Source organism: Bombus huntii, chromosome 5, assembly GCF_024542735.1.
Source record: "Bombus huntii isolate Logan2020A chromosome 5, iyBomHunt1.1, whole genome shotgun sequence".
In the NCBI taxonomy this organism is placed as follows: Eukaryota; Metazoa; Arthropoda; class Insecta; order Hymenoptera; family Apidae; genus Bombus; species Bombus huntii.
The window spans coordinates 15937038-15950297 of NC_066242.1; the positions used below are offsets into that span (position 1 = coordinate 15937038).

The 13260-nt window shown below is 39.8% G+C and overlaps 1 protein-coding gene across 12 annotated transcripts in view; it reads right to left on the bottom strand.

Moving 5' to 3' along the window:
- The window catches only part of LOC126866090 (protein sprint), a 159371-nt gene that overhangs the window by 32919 nt on the left and 113192 nt on the right, over window positions 1-13260 (bottom strand). For all 12 annotated transcript variants that reach the window (XM_050619208.1, XM_050619209.1, XM_050619206.1 and 9 more), the window contains one exon: window positions 2902-3025. In XM_050619208.1, coding sequence (XP_050475165.1) covers window positions 2902-3025 — 124 coding nt within the window. The remainder of the gene's footprint in view (window positions 1-2901; window positions 3026-13260) is intronic.

Below are 13260 nucleotides of genomic sequence, written 5' to 3' on the forward strand. Positions count from 1 at the left end.
TCGTTCTGCACCCTGCGTGGTGTCGGTATAATACCGCATTAGAGTGTATTGTATGACGATCAGGTAGGATTTACACCCTCGGAATTGCGGCTTAAGGGCCAGAGATTTCCATATTCGCGGCGTCGCGTCGCCCGCCAGCGAATCGTGACTTTGTCCAGTCGTTCTTCGTGCTCGTGTTGGAATTGGCCGACGCGAGGTTTTACGGTGGTCGAAAGGAACCATGGGGACCGAGATTAAGCAATGAAGTGGAATTAACGTCGCGGAACGCGTCAGACGTTTGAGAAATTATACCGTGCATGGTTTATATGTTGTGCGTATTCAGGCTGATGTTACGTTTATGATACTTTTAGATGTTATTCCCAAGAATAGAATATCAAGGAGCTCGTTATACATCGGATTACGTGGTCCGAAAAGTTTCGTTCGTTTTATAAGGAGATAATAGGCGCACAATGTTTTTTGTTTTATATTATTTTGTCGAATTACGTATGATCCATTTTCTTTTATCCAGATAAAAATCACAACGTTTGACAGAATAGGTTTCATGTTTGTATAAAGATAAGTTGTTGTAAAACGCGTGTTTGTAAAAGAAAGACACTTTCCGGACTACCTAATGATATATTTGTACTTGGAATTTCATTATTATATAATTACGTTAGAATTATATAATTACGTCGCATTTGAAAGGGTAGAATTGTCGCTAATATCGAATCGTGTATGTCGGACACGATTCAGAGAATTGGGAAACGAAACGAACAATATGAAATGAGAGATGCGGGAAACGCGTATATCGATAGAAAGTTTCCGATACTTTTGTCAGCGTGCTCTTTCATTCTGCAAGAAATTCGTCGGTCAACGAGTTAATGAATCTAAAAAAATCGTATGAATCTGAGTTTCCTAATAGTCTGAATGTCAACGCACACCCCGTGGCCACGTTGCAATCCATAAATAATCACTAAACGATACTCGAACGTTAAACGATCGCAATCACGCTAGCTCGTGTCGTAATAAATCAAGGCAGGCGTCGATTAAACTTCTCCCACCTTTTATCCGATTCTGTCGCCCCGAATAATCCCACGATTCCCCTAAATACCCTGTAAAAAGTACAGAAGGGTCGCGAACCCAAACGGAATCGGTCTCATTTCCAGTGACGCGAATTAGACGTTTGACGAATCGTAGAAAAACGTTGGACGGGAAAGTCGATGATTGTAAAAATCCAGTGCAATCGATCAGCATCGATCAAAGTGTCTTACCAGGTGGAGGACGTGCGATTTAGCCAAGCAACTAAATGTATTCCTTTGTAGCTAATCGTTCGCGATTATCTCGGATAAAATCTGTAATATTTGAAATATTTGTTACAAGCATACGCTTCGCAAAGTTCGCGTTCTTCTTCTTTTTTTTTTTCTTTCAAATTGGTGCGGGAACAGGTTTCGCAGTTACGCTGAAACGACGGTAATTTAACCGAGTGTTTCTGCATCGCGCTAGAATTTCCCAACAAGAGGCTTTCCTATTCAAGTGCGAAGGTTTTGCTCCGGTTGGCTTCGTTTGTGGAAAGGGTTCAACGCTGTAATACCGTGGAATTGCCTTCGTTACCAGCGATTCACGATCCCACCGATACGTGTTTCGTTTAAGGATAATAATTTGTGAAAATTAAAACACATTCACCACACGCGTCTGCCTTTGCGCTCGGAGAAACGCTTTTTATTTTCCGTTACGTCGTCCTATTAACGCAAGGAAATTGAACGAAAGAACGGGAAAAATGTTTGATAGGACAATGATAAAAAGTTTGACGCGACAACGAGGGAAAATTGATCAGTCTTTTAACTCTTTACTTCGTCCCTGTTCCCATCGAAAGTATCACGAACACCAACGTGCTCGTACGACCTATCAATTTGTATCATTCACGAGAGCTTTCAATCAGACCGAGTTTCGAAAATAATGAAAAAGATAACGAGAAACAATTCGATCCAGGCGCTTGCCACGAGTTTCGCACCGACACATCGCAAACGTCGATCACTTGCGTTTCTCAATTTTTCCGGCAACCCTATTTTTTCACTGCGGTGGCGCACGAGGACACGACGGGGGTCCGAAGAGGATTCGCGAAGGGGTTCGCCGCGTACTGGAGTTTCGAGTGTAATTTAATTTGAAATGCAGACTGACACACAACGGCGTTTCAGGTTAAACGGATTAAACGAGGACGTGCGACGCGTGTTAAACACCCTCGCAGCCAATTACGAATCCCTTAATTACGAGCCGCCGAAAGTATTCCACAGTCGTTGCAATTTCCCGATCACTCGATTGCTTGCGTCATTTCGTGCGCCGAAATTGCGAAATTTCATTACAGGACATTAATTCGCTGTAACACAAGATACTAATTATTTCCTGACAATTTTATCAACGTTGTGTCCCTCGGAAAAACTGAACTTTCAATCTTCAGTGAATGAGTCAATCGAATGGTTCGAAGATATCCGATCATTTTCGACAGGATATGTTTCAATTACAAAATTAAAAATCGAAAACGTAAATACGACGTAATTCGTTTACAAACAAAGCGTAAAATGTCGAGGTGCATGTCCAAGAGATTGTCAATTCGAACAACGAGTTAATAAATTATCGATTAACTAAACGACGCATTTATGTGATTTTAGTAAAATAAATCTCAAGTATCAAAATACCAAAATGTGTCAAACCATTCAAAAGATATTGCCAGTTATTAAAAAACAATCATTTTCGCATACAAAAAAAAAAAAAAAAAAAAGAAAAATGATTCGGTGTGAATAGAATCGAAGATCTCGTTACGAGTACCAACTCTTTCATCTCGTCGTTGGCAAACTATACAGCCATTAGCGAAGACCTTCGAACGTCAAGGCGATTATTAAGCAAGAAGGAAGATCTCTTACTCACCTGTACATGATGTAGCTGCGTGAGCTGATGATGCTGCAGCGGATTTGGCGGAGGCGTGCTCGGCGAGCTGACAACCTGAACGGTTCCATGCTGCTGCAGATACGGTTCCAGGAAGACATCGCTCCTACGAACAGAGAAAATAGACCGTCTCCGTTTAGTCTCGTTTCGTTAATTAGCCTCCTTCTGTCAGACGTCTGCTAGAATTCGCCTGGACAAATAAGTAACGCGATTTCGAGCCGCTTTCACGCGGTTAGAAAGACTATTAGCATTCCGTACGTACATCGCGTCGTCGTTGTACGACTATAATTAACAACTTTCAGTTTGTTCAAATTGCATGGATCGCATCTGTGAACTCGTTTCAATATGGCACGTTGTACGATACTGATTGTTAGTTTTGTAAATCTCCCGGATTGTATGACATAAATAGACAAGATGGGTTGGTAACATTCCTGTTCCGTTACATCAAGCAACTGTTAAGCCACGGCATTTTCTCGATAAACTTCCTTCGACAGAATTCTTGGAAATTCATCGCGAACAATTATTACACAGAGTGTCTCGTTTTAATTCGTCGATGCAATTGTTTAGAGAAATGTATGAAATCTGTATAAAATCCATCCTGTTTACGCGTCGATCTGTCTCCTGTTTTTCGCTCAACGTCCCCATCGTTAATCCACATCATTGGAAAAATAAATCCAAATCCTCTGATCGTACGAGAAACGTCTCCTTGAATGCGCGTAAAGCTCGTCTTTACGATCGTCGTTCCATTCACCCGGTAAATACTATATTTTCTTGCGTTCCATTTCCCCACCAAAAACCTTCTAACGTAGAATGGCGAAAGAGGAAGCGGAGGCAAACATAAAAGTGCCCTGCGATCGTCCAATTTTGTATGGTGAAGCGATGGTATACGGGTAGAGAATTCTCGTTACCTGCGCCATTGCACTGCTGCAGGTAATCGCTTAGAAACTCACGAGTAAATTCTCCGCGTCGGGGCGCCTCCGCTCTGAGGGGACAATACACGCTTTGTAAACAGACCTCTGTACCCTGGCGTAATTTCCGCCGAGCTGATTCAGAGAAACTGCGGTCTCTGTGACGAGAACAGACCTAATTGATCCCGGGATTCCTCCCTTAGGGATCATCGTTGAAACAAAGATAGGATTTTAGAGAAATTCGAACAAATTTGAAGTTTCGTGGTTTCGAGCATTACGTTAATCTTCGTCTATTTCTCTTTTCTTGCGAATTTGTCACGGTTAAATGGGTCGAGTAAATTTAAGTAGTTTCGCTGATTTTGCTTTGAGCTTCGAACTTTTGGTTAGTAGGTGGAAAATATTTTGATACGCGTAGCATCCAAGAAGATTAATTTGCTAACACTGACTAAAAGTTACGAGACATTTTTAATTATTAAACGAGAATGATACTTATTAATCGCGTGTATTATAAGGAAAATTAAATTACGCTACGTTTTGAAAATTTTATCGTAGATCGATTGCATTAAAATTTACGTTTCAAGTCAGCGAGTTCGTTAACTATAGGAACTTACAGACGGAATGAACGTGGCAAACCATCGATCGAACCATCGTCTTAGCGTTCGTCGAGCTTAACAAGCGTCCACGAGACATCGTAGCATCTCGAAATTAACGTCGACTTAACGAAGCCTCCGGTATCCGCTAATTATACCGATAATCCGTACTCGTGTAAAGAGATTCGAAGCCCACCGGTACCGACGGTGCTCCGACTCTTAATTAATGATCTCATTAGAGTCCGAAAAGTCCCCTAATGACCTATCTTACGGCCACGTCCAACCCTTATCCTCCCACAACCCTTTCGATTCTCTTCCTACGCTCTTTTTCAACGTTTCTAAGTTTTTCTCGCTCGTCTCGTATTCTTTTCTTCTCTCTCCTTACAGTTTCATCGATTTGTTTATCACCTGCTTCGTGAGTCGAGGTCAGCTGTCTCGAACAAAGAAACCAGTGTGTGTATGCGTTCTCCGGCGAATGGGAACGACGTATCGCGTTGCGTATCGCAAGCTAATTACGCCACGTAGTAGTCACCACGCGTCAGAATCTAGAGAGTAAGTGGCGCGTTACGCGGAAACGCTAGGCGTTAGATTAACGACGCAAGTTTTTGTGCGTCCTAGAGTATTTACGCAGTTCCTGGGAAGCTTCGAGTACCAGGGCTTTACCATTAGTAGCTTTGAACGCAGATGCTTGACCGTAGTTGCCGATGGAAAGTAGAGATCTTTTATAGGAATTCCAGGATATCTACGTTGATACGACGTTCGTTATAATTCGATGGATCGGTGCATCGACCAGCTTTCAGTTCGTTTCTACGACTTCTTCGTGTTTATTCGAAGCAATTTTTTCACGTTACAATTTTTAATACCAGTAGGCTTTCTCGCGAGGGAATAATCGTCGGAGTTGCGCGAACCATTTAACCGCGAGCGGCACGCTTCACAAACGGTATTATTTCGAGCAAACTTTGTCGCAATTCCCGAGCTGAATATCGAATGAAGGGGCGTTGACGTATGCAAAGTCACCGGCTAACACCCCCTACACGTCCGGCGTTCTATTGTCCTCTGCGTTTGACAGTTAGACGGCTTGTCTCGGACCTTGTCTGCCCCAAACTATCGCGTTCGTGCTCCAACATCGCTCTCGGGACCGTATACGGATCTCTGTGAGGGAGCCGCAGAAATTTTCGTTGCGTTTCGATCGATCTAGAAGAGGACAAACGCTTGACAACGGCAGCGGATACGAATCGAGGAGTCAAAGTAGCAAATGGCGCAAGTGTCGGAGGTGAAGATTTTCCGCATGGCTTCGAGTTGAGAATCGTAGCGATCCCAGTTAAGATTCTTTCAATTTCTGCAAGTATCGTTCCCTTAGTTTCGCTTACCGATTAATATTAACTTACGACTTTGCTCTCTGTCATTATACGTACGTTTTCGCGTCTTGAAAAAGATATAATGAATTTTTCAAACAATAAACGCGGAACATCGTTTAACGAAGAATAACGGTGAACTAACTCACGCAACTATGATTTTCAGTCGGTATGTTTGCGAATTTTTGCATCTACTTATGCTATTTGGCTTATTTTGTATTATACACGGGTGTCCTGATTTTTAGAAACTCCGACGACTCCTGTCGAAAATTTTGTTAATAAACAATTTTAATTCATAGCGTGATATTAATCGAGCTGTGATTAATTAAGCTGATTACACTTTTATCTTTTTCCGATCACAACGAAACAGAGATTTAGCACTTCAATCCTCTGGCGACAGTCTTCGGGAGTAAAATAAACGATTGTAGCACTCGTACTTTATCAATGAGATTTAAAGAAGCAGTTTTTCATGTTTTTGGCAGCCACGTCGTTTATCACTTGCACGCTACAACTATCCGAGACGCGATAGCAATTGTAACCGATGATACAGCAAATTTGAACGAACAAATGACGACTTTATCGATGTAGATGCTCTATGATCGTAGAACGCTGCAAGTGCTCATAGAAGAAATAAATGGTCAGGGAGAGTTCGATTTAATGAAATGAAACGAGCTCGAGATGATTACCAGTGCACGATAATTGCTCGCTCTTGGTATTGATACAGGTTCGAAGTTCCAATCGTTTCTAGCGATCTCAATTATACAAGATGATTCTAAAGTTCAGAATTCTTCGCGTAACGTTTGTAACAGATCAAGCGGAACTGCGATACTTCCTTAAAATTATCAGATTAAGCGTATCATTTTCTTCGAAGATATTAATTACATCGATAATCCTCGGACTACGTCGATCGTTCGACAACTGCATTTGACGTGTCTCTATTAATTCTTAGCGGTCGATAATTAACGAACCGCAGACGGATACTAATTATGCATGGCGACGAACAAAGATATTCATACAACTGAAATTTTGCTATTACGATTCCTCATGCAATTTTATAGATTACATCCCTTCGAATGTTATATCGAGAACTTTGGGTATTTCGTATATTTTTGCATATTACGTACATCCTGTTAATTGTGATTATTTAATTACAAGGATATTTAAGTTTGTCAAAACGTGTAAAATCTACATAATATACAGAAACGCATAAAACATTGCAGGTAAAATATTTACTCGACGTGAAATTTAATGGACAACAAATTTTTGCTTGCTTCTTTATATTCGTGAACGAGCGAATTTGCATAAACGTGCACGCAATGTTCCCACGATAAACGAATTGAAATATAATAATTTAACAGTGATATCTTCGCAGCGCAGCCTTCTAACCTTTTAAGGTTAATTAGTAGGACAAACAGACCTCCTTTCTCTACTTAGTCTAATTGCCAGCCTGTTTCAAAAATTCATCCATCATTCGCTGATCCGTGAAATCCAGTCACCATCTGTCCATGGTTCGGCAATTAAAAGCTGTTCTTTCGGAGCATAAATCATCGTCGAGGAAACTGCGTTGACGTTTGGCCGTTCTATATTTTATTTTTCTTTCGTCGAGCATCAGGAGACGATTTGTTACGTCGCGACGCGACGTATCGATTTTTCCGCCGCAGCGATATCTGCCGGACGTCATTGATTAATTTTACGCCGTGGATTAATTGACTGCTGGAAGAGTTTTCAGTCGCACGCGCCGCCACGTTCCTGCTTCCGAAACACAAACACACACAGGTGTATCGATTTAATTAGACAGGAAACATGCGCCGAAAAAGCCGGTCGGTCAACATATACGGAAGTACCCGAGGTTTTCCGCTCGCGTGATTTAATTGGTAAATCAGCTCCGACTATTTTTAGATACTGGTGAAACGTATAAAACATTCATGCGGTAGAATATTTAACTTGCCAGTTTTTAGATCATTTGGTAGTTTCCAACGAGCCTGCAAAAACTATCGTGCGAGAGACATAAACAATTTCTAAAATTCCCTTCTATCACTCCAAGCCTGATCCCAAACAAACCCACGATGATAATGTCTATGACGATGATTTATCATCGACTGGAAACTAAAAAACGAAGCCAAACAAATAATTCTTCGAAGCAAAAGCACATTTCCCTTTCTCAGCAAATGTCAGAACCCTTACATATAAAGACTCGTACCAGTTGCTAGAACAGTCGATCTGAAAATAACAAAGGGCCAACGACGCGGAAGTTACGTTCCTGATTCGGGCACCAGGAACGTGTTCGTCGTCTGCGGGATCGGACGGGGGTTGCCATGACGACTGGGGAGGTTCTCAACACGTGGTCCAGCAACGGCCTCGTAAGGGTAAAAAGGGGATTTTTACGTATTAACGAGCGACCCTGTGCATCGTGCTTGCAACGGCGGATGCGTTCTTGCGTCTGGAGAAGTTCAAGGGACGAAGCTTCCATCTCGAGGAACGCGTCTCAAAGGCGAGGATTCTCGAGTGGCGGAGCTGGCCGCTCAAAGGAACGCGACCAACGAACGACTCTTCGTTCTTTCGAGCGATATGGCCCTCGTGTTTTCGACTAGTCTTCCTACCTCGAGATGTTAAGTTCGTTGCCGTTAACAGAAAGGGCGGCTAATTGTTGCGAGTTTCGAGGGTTGGGGATCGCTATTTATGGAAGTGGGTTGTTGCTACCGTGATCGACAAAGCGTACGTATGTACGTATTTATTAAATTCAGATTTTTTCAGCTCTGAAATAGGTTTCGGTTACCATCTATTCCGTCCTATTTTGGTTACCATTATTTGGTCACCATAAAAAGAATAAAAAGCGTACGTATGTACGTATTTATCAAATTCAGATTTTTTCAACTCTGAAATAGGCTTCGGTTACTATCTATTCATTCCTATTTTGGTTACCATTATTTGGTCACCATAAAAAGAATAAAAAGCGTACGTATGTACGTATTTATTAAATTCAGATTTTTTCAGCTCTGAAATAGGTTTCGGTTACCATCTATTCCGTCCTATTTTGGTTTCCATTATTTGGTCACCATAAAAAGAATAAAAAGCGTACGTATGTACGTATTTATCAAATTCAGATTTTTTCAGCTCTGAAATAGGTTTCGGTTACCATCTATTCCGTCCTATTTTGGTTACCATTATTTGGTCACCATAAAAAGAATAAAAAGCGTACGTATGTACGTATTTATCAAATTCAGATTTTTTCAACTCTGAAATAGGCTTCGGTTACTATCTATTCATTCTTATTTTGGTTACCATTATTTGGTCACCATAAAAAGAATAAAAAGCGTACGTATGTACGTATTTATTAAATTCAGATTTTTGCAGCTCTGAAATAGGCTTCGGTTACCATCTATTCCGTCCTATTTTGGTTACCATTATTTGGTCACTATAAAAAGAATAAAAAGCGTACGTATGTACGTATTTATTAAATTCAGATTTTTTCAGCTCTGAAATAGGTTTGGGTTACCATCTATTCCTTTCTATTTTGGTTACCATTATTTGGTTACCATAAAAAGAAAAGAAAATAACGAGATAGGAGGCGAGAAAGTTTGACAAAATTCGAAATTTCATTTAAGGAGCGAACTATTCGAGGCATTCTAATTTTATGTAAAATTAGTATAAGGTGGGGAAGATAGGGAATGCGTTTTAAATGGTATGTTATTTCGATTCCGAACTCTAATTCAATTCACCGGCTGCTATTGAACTCGGGCCAATCGGGCCTGGTATTCCTGCAAAACCTTGAATCGTCGCCAATGGGGGCGGTTCAGAAATTCTTAGGCAGTCGGCAGAAAGCATCTCCTTTTTTAGTCTTATCGTTGCGATAAATTAAACGTACCAGGTACATACACTTTAATTAATCGCGAAGAAAATCCCAGTTACATTTGCTAGTCGTTCTAAAGAAAATTGTTATCGTTTTCAAGATTTCTTTCGTCTTGTTTCAAGCATTTTTGCAATCTCTTGTCAATTACGTTGAATTGTTTCCACCTGTTTCTGACAAAAAAATCCGTGTGAATTTACACTTGAGGAAAAGCAAGCTTTTCGAGGAAACACTCTCGTTCATTTAACGCTACCTTCGAGAAAAAGAAGCAGCACGAAACAGAAAGGAAAACTCACTTCTTCTCGGGAGAGTACTAATTTCATTAATTAGAGAAGGGTTAAAATGTAAAATGGAGATTGCATTCTTTCGCAAGCATCGCGACGCTTCTCCTAAGGTCTTTTCGGAAGACGCTTTCTCTGCGAAGTTTAAAGAAATTCTCAGCCTCTAAAAGAACCTTCGCTTCCTCTTTTCTTCCACCTCTTGCATCCTTCACATCGTGCAAACGAGGAAAGTTTCACTAACAAGAATAGACGTAAGCTTTCTAACAAATTAGAGTGGTTTCTTCTCAGTTCATAAAAATCGCGAAATAATTTTAATAGAATGAAATTTTAATACAATAAATCCTACTAATTGGCAGAACGAAACAATTAAGAAGAATTATCTTTTATATTGATATGTAAATCGAATTTTTGAGGCAATCTTTAAAACAGTTAATATTTACATAAGATCGTCAAAGGAAATGTGACGATTTTCAAGCTAAATTTTTTAATAGACCCTTTGGATAGAATGCTTTAAATTTTCACGCTAAATTTTAAAATAGGATTTTCGAACGCAATATTTTGACTATTCCAAAGTACTATTTAACTAAGCCAAATCTTACAGAAGATAGAATTCTCGTACGAAAAATGTAAATTTTCGATGGAAGAATGTTTTGAATCAAAAATCAATTTTAATATTTTTGAATAAAATTTTCGTGAATCTCATTTACACTTTCGAAATCTTTTTCAGTAGTAAAGTTTACGATCGTTAATTTTCTTGCGCGAATCTCTACGCGAGCGCACTTCTGGTTGTCCCGTAGTTTTTGCTTCTTCCGTATGAAGGTTAGGGGAAAAAAAAAAAGAAAAAGACGAAATCAGCTGATTCGATGGCTTCGAACGCGCGTCCTACGATGCATAAAAGACGTTCTTCTTTTTTTTCTCACGGAGAGAAAACACGATAGACGGCGTGCACATATTTTTCCGGTCAACGATCATCGACAACTCTTTTCTAATTCTCTTTTCCTCTCACGCTGAGCATGAAACCGTTTCTCGTGACTCAGCATCGTTTAAAACGAACGTTTCTTACTTTTTCTCGACGCACGGCTGTCAATGGAAAGTTCTATAACTGTTACGCTAATTATTTGGGCCAATTAGATGCGATTTCGTTACAAGAAATCAACCACGCTCAATTGAATCTTTCGACTTTCTTTTATATTTCGCGGAATAATAATTATCGTGCAAATTTTCTTTATGTAAAATAAAACATCGTCGTCGTTCGTTCTTACTTTTCGTTCGTTATGGAGTTAACAGCGGAGAATTTTAATTTGCCAGAGAAATTCATTTTTTCAGAATGAATTGTACGGTTCGAATTTTAATTTCTATTTAATACATTTTCTCCCGGATTTTTTTTTTTTAGGATTCTTTAGACATTACACGTTTCAATTCGGAATTTAATTAAGAAGATTTAATTAGTCCCAATTCGCGCTAGGATTTCAGCTACAGCGTATAATTTCAGATGTAGCTTGTACAGCTTCGCTCACTTTTTATTTACGTTCGCTGTACTTTCTCTTGTATTTTCACGAGCTGATTCTACACAAAAATTAACACAATTACGAGAAATTTATTGCGAGTAACATCGTAGGCAGATTGCAGCAACATGATCGTGATAATATCATTTTTGAATTTTAAATCTCTTCAATGTATTCTACAACAAATATTTCCTTCAAACAATTTAATTAAATTCCAATAGCAAGTCACGAACCAAATTGTACGTTCCCATAAACGATTCTAACAAATTATCTTTTACAAACATCAACGCAAGATATGTTCCTCTCCCCATCTAAAAAGATATCGACAAAAAATTGAGAACTACCATAATCGATACCAGACTAACTTCTTCAACTTTTCCGCCTGGCTCACATCTTACGACGAAAAGTTTCTATTAATCCAACTTCCTAACCGAGTTGTCGGCACTCTAAGAATCGCGTGGCTCATCGGTGGAGATTAAATCGACCGGAAGCGGCGTGCTTCATCCGGATATTGGCGGAAGCCCGTTCACGAAAGGGATTAATTTACGTCGTAAGAAGCAAAACGCGATCGTGTTCGATCCAATCTCAAGAATGGGTCGAAGAAATCGTGTTTTCCTCGCTGTGTTGGCTTATTCGTGAAATTTTCCGCTAAATCGCGAATATTCGATGACCCGTGCAACTGTGCGCGATAATTTTGCGCATGAAATGGCTTAAAGGAAGAAATACAGTGCTTGTTTTTTGGAGGAATATTGGGGTTGAGAGTTTTATGTTGTCTTTTTAGACGAACACCGATTTTGGGAAATCGTTTTCTTCTCAATAATTTATTGTTTCGCGTATACGACCTTTGTAATCTGTCTAATTAATTTATCGCTTCTTCTTCCTTTTGTTATTTGAAAAAAAAATTCTATCGAATAAAACAAGTTGCGAGTTTTCTTTTGCCCTTTTGACTGACAAAGGCAATTTAAAAAAAAAATTGTTTTCGTTTCGTTGGAGAATTCTTCGAGAAAATATTCCATCGGAAAATCGAGTTAAAAGAAGAAAAATAACGGGTAGGAGCAACAAAGCGAATGTAATTAACTATCTCGTACGCCTATTCATTACTGCATACTAGATAGTGAAAATGACGTTTCGTCATGCATAGAAAGCACAAACGATGATTCCAATGGGAATCAGGCCGATGCTGCTTGAAATAATGGTGTTGTCTCACGCAAAACAGGAAAAATTGGACCGTGAAGTAATCGCGCGATCGGTAGGGTGCTCGATGGAACGAGACAACGCGACATGTAACCCGGAAATGGTGATGGATCGGTCAAAAATTGCCTGTCTGCTTCCGACGTAAGGAAACTTGTCTCTTTATTTTCGAGTTACGAGCCCGTCAAGATCCATCGTGTTAGGAAGAAACAAAGCTCTTCGAGGAAAGCACTCTGCTGCATTAAGACTAATAGCACGCTTCCTGGTCGTTACTTCATAGAACGTGGCCGTTGCTCGCCTCGATGCCAGGGGAACCATCGGAGACGTTATGTTTTAGAGGGAATTCTTAATGTTTAGCGAGAAGAAATGGTCCACTGGAAGGAAAAAAGATTCCAGACCATAGTTCTAGTTTATTATGTATAGTTCGAGTACTTTTCGAATACCTTTCACTGGGAAATTATCTGTAGAATTTAGCGCAAAAGTGTGTTTATCTTGGTTTTGCGATAAAATTCTATTTTACATATTTCTACGTATCTGTAAATATTAAATTGGTAAACCGAAATGTAAATTTCACTCATCTGACAGTACTTGAGAGTATCTGAATCTACAGTTGTCATTTTGGCTCTTCTATTTTTATTATAACACGATATCGAGTGAAACGTAC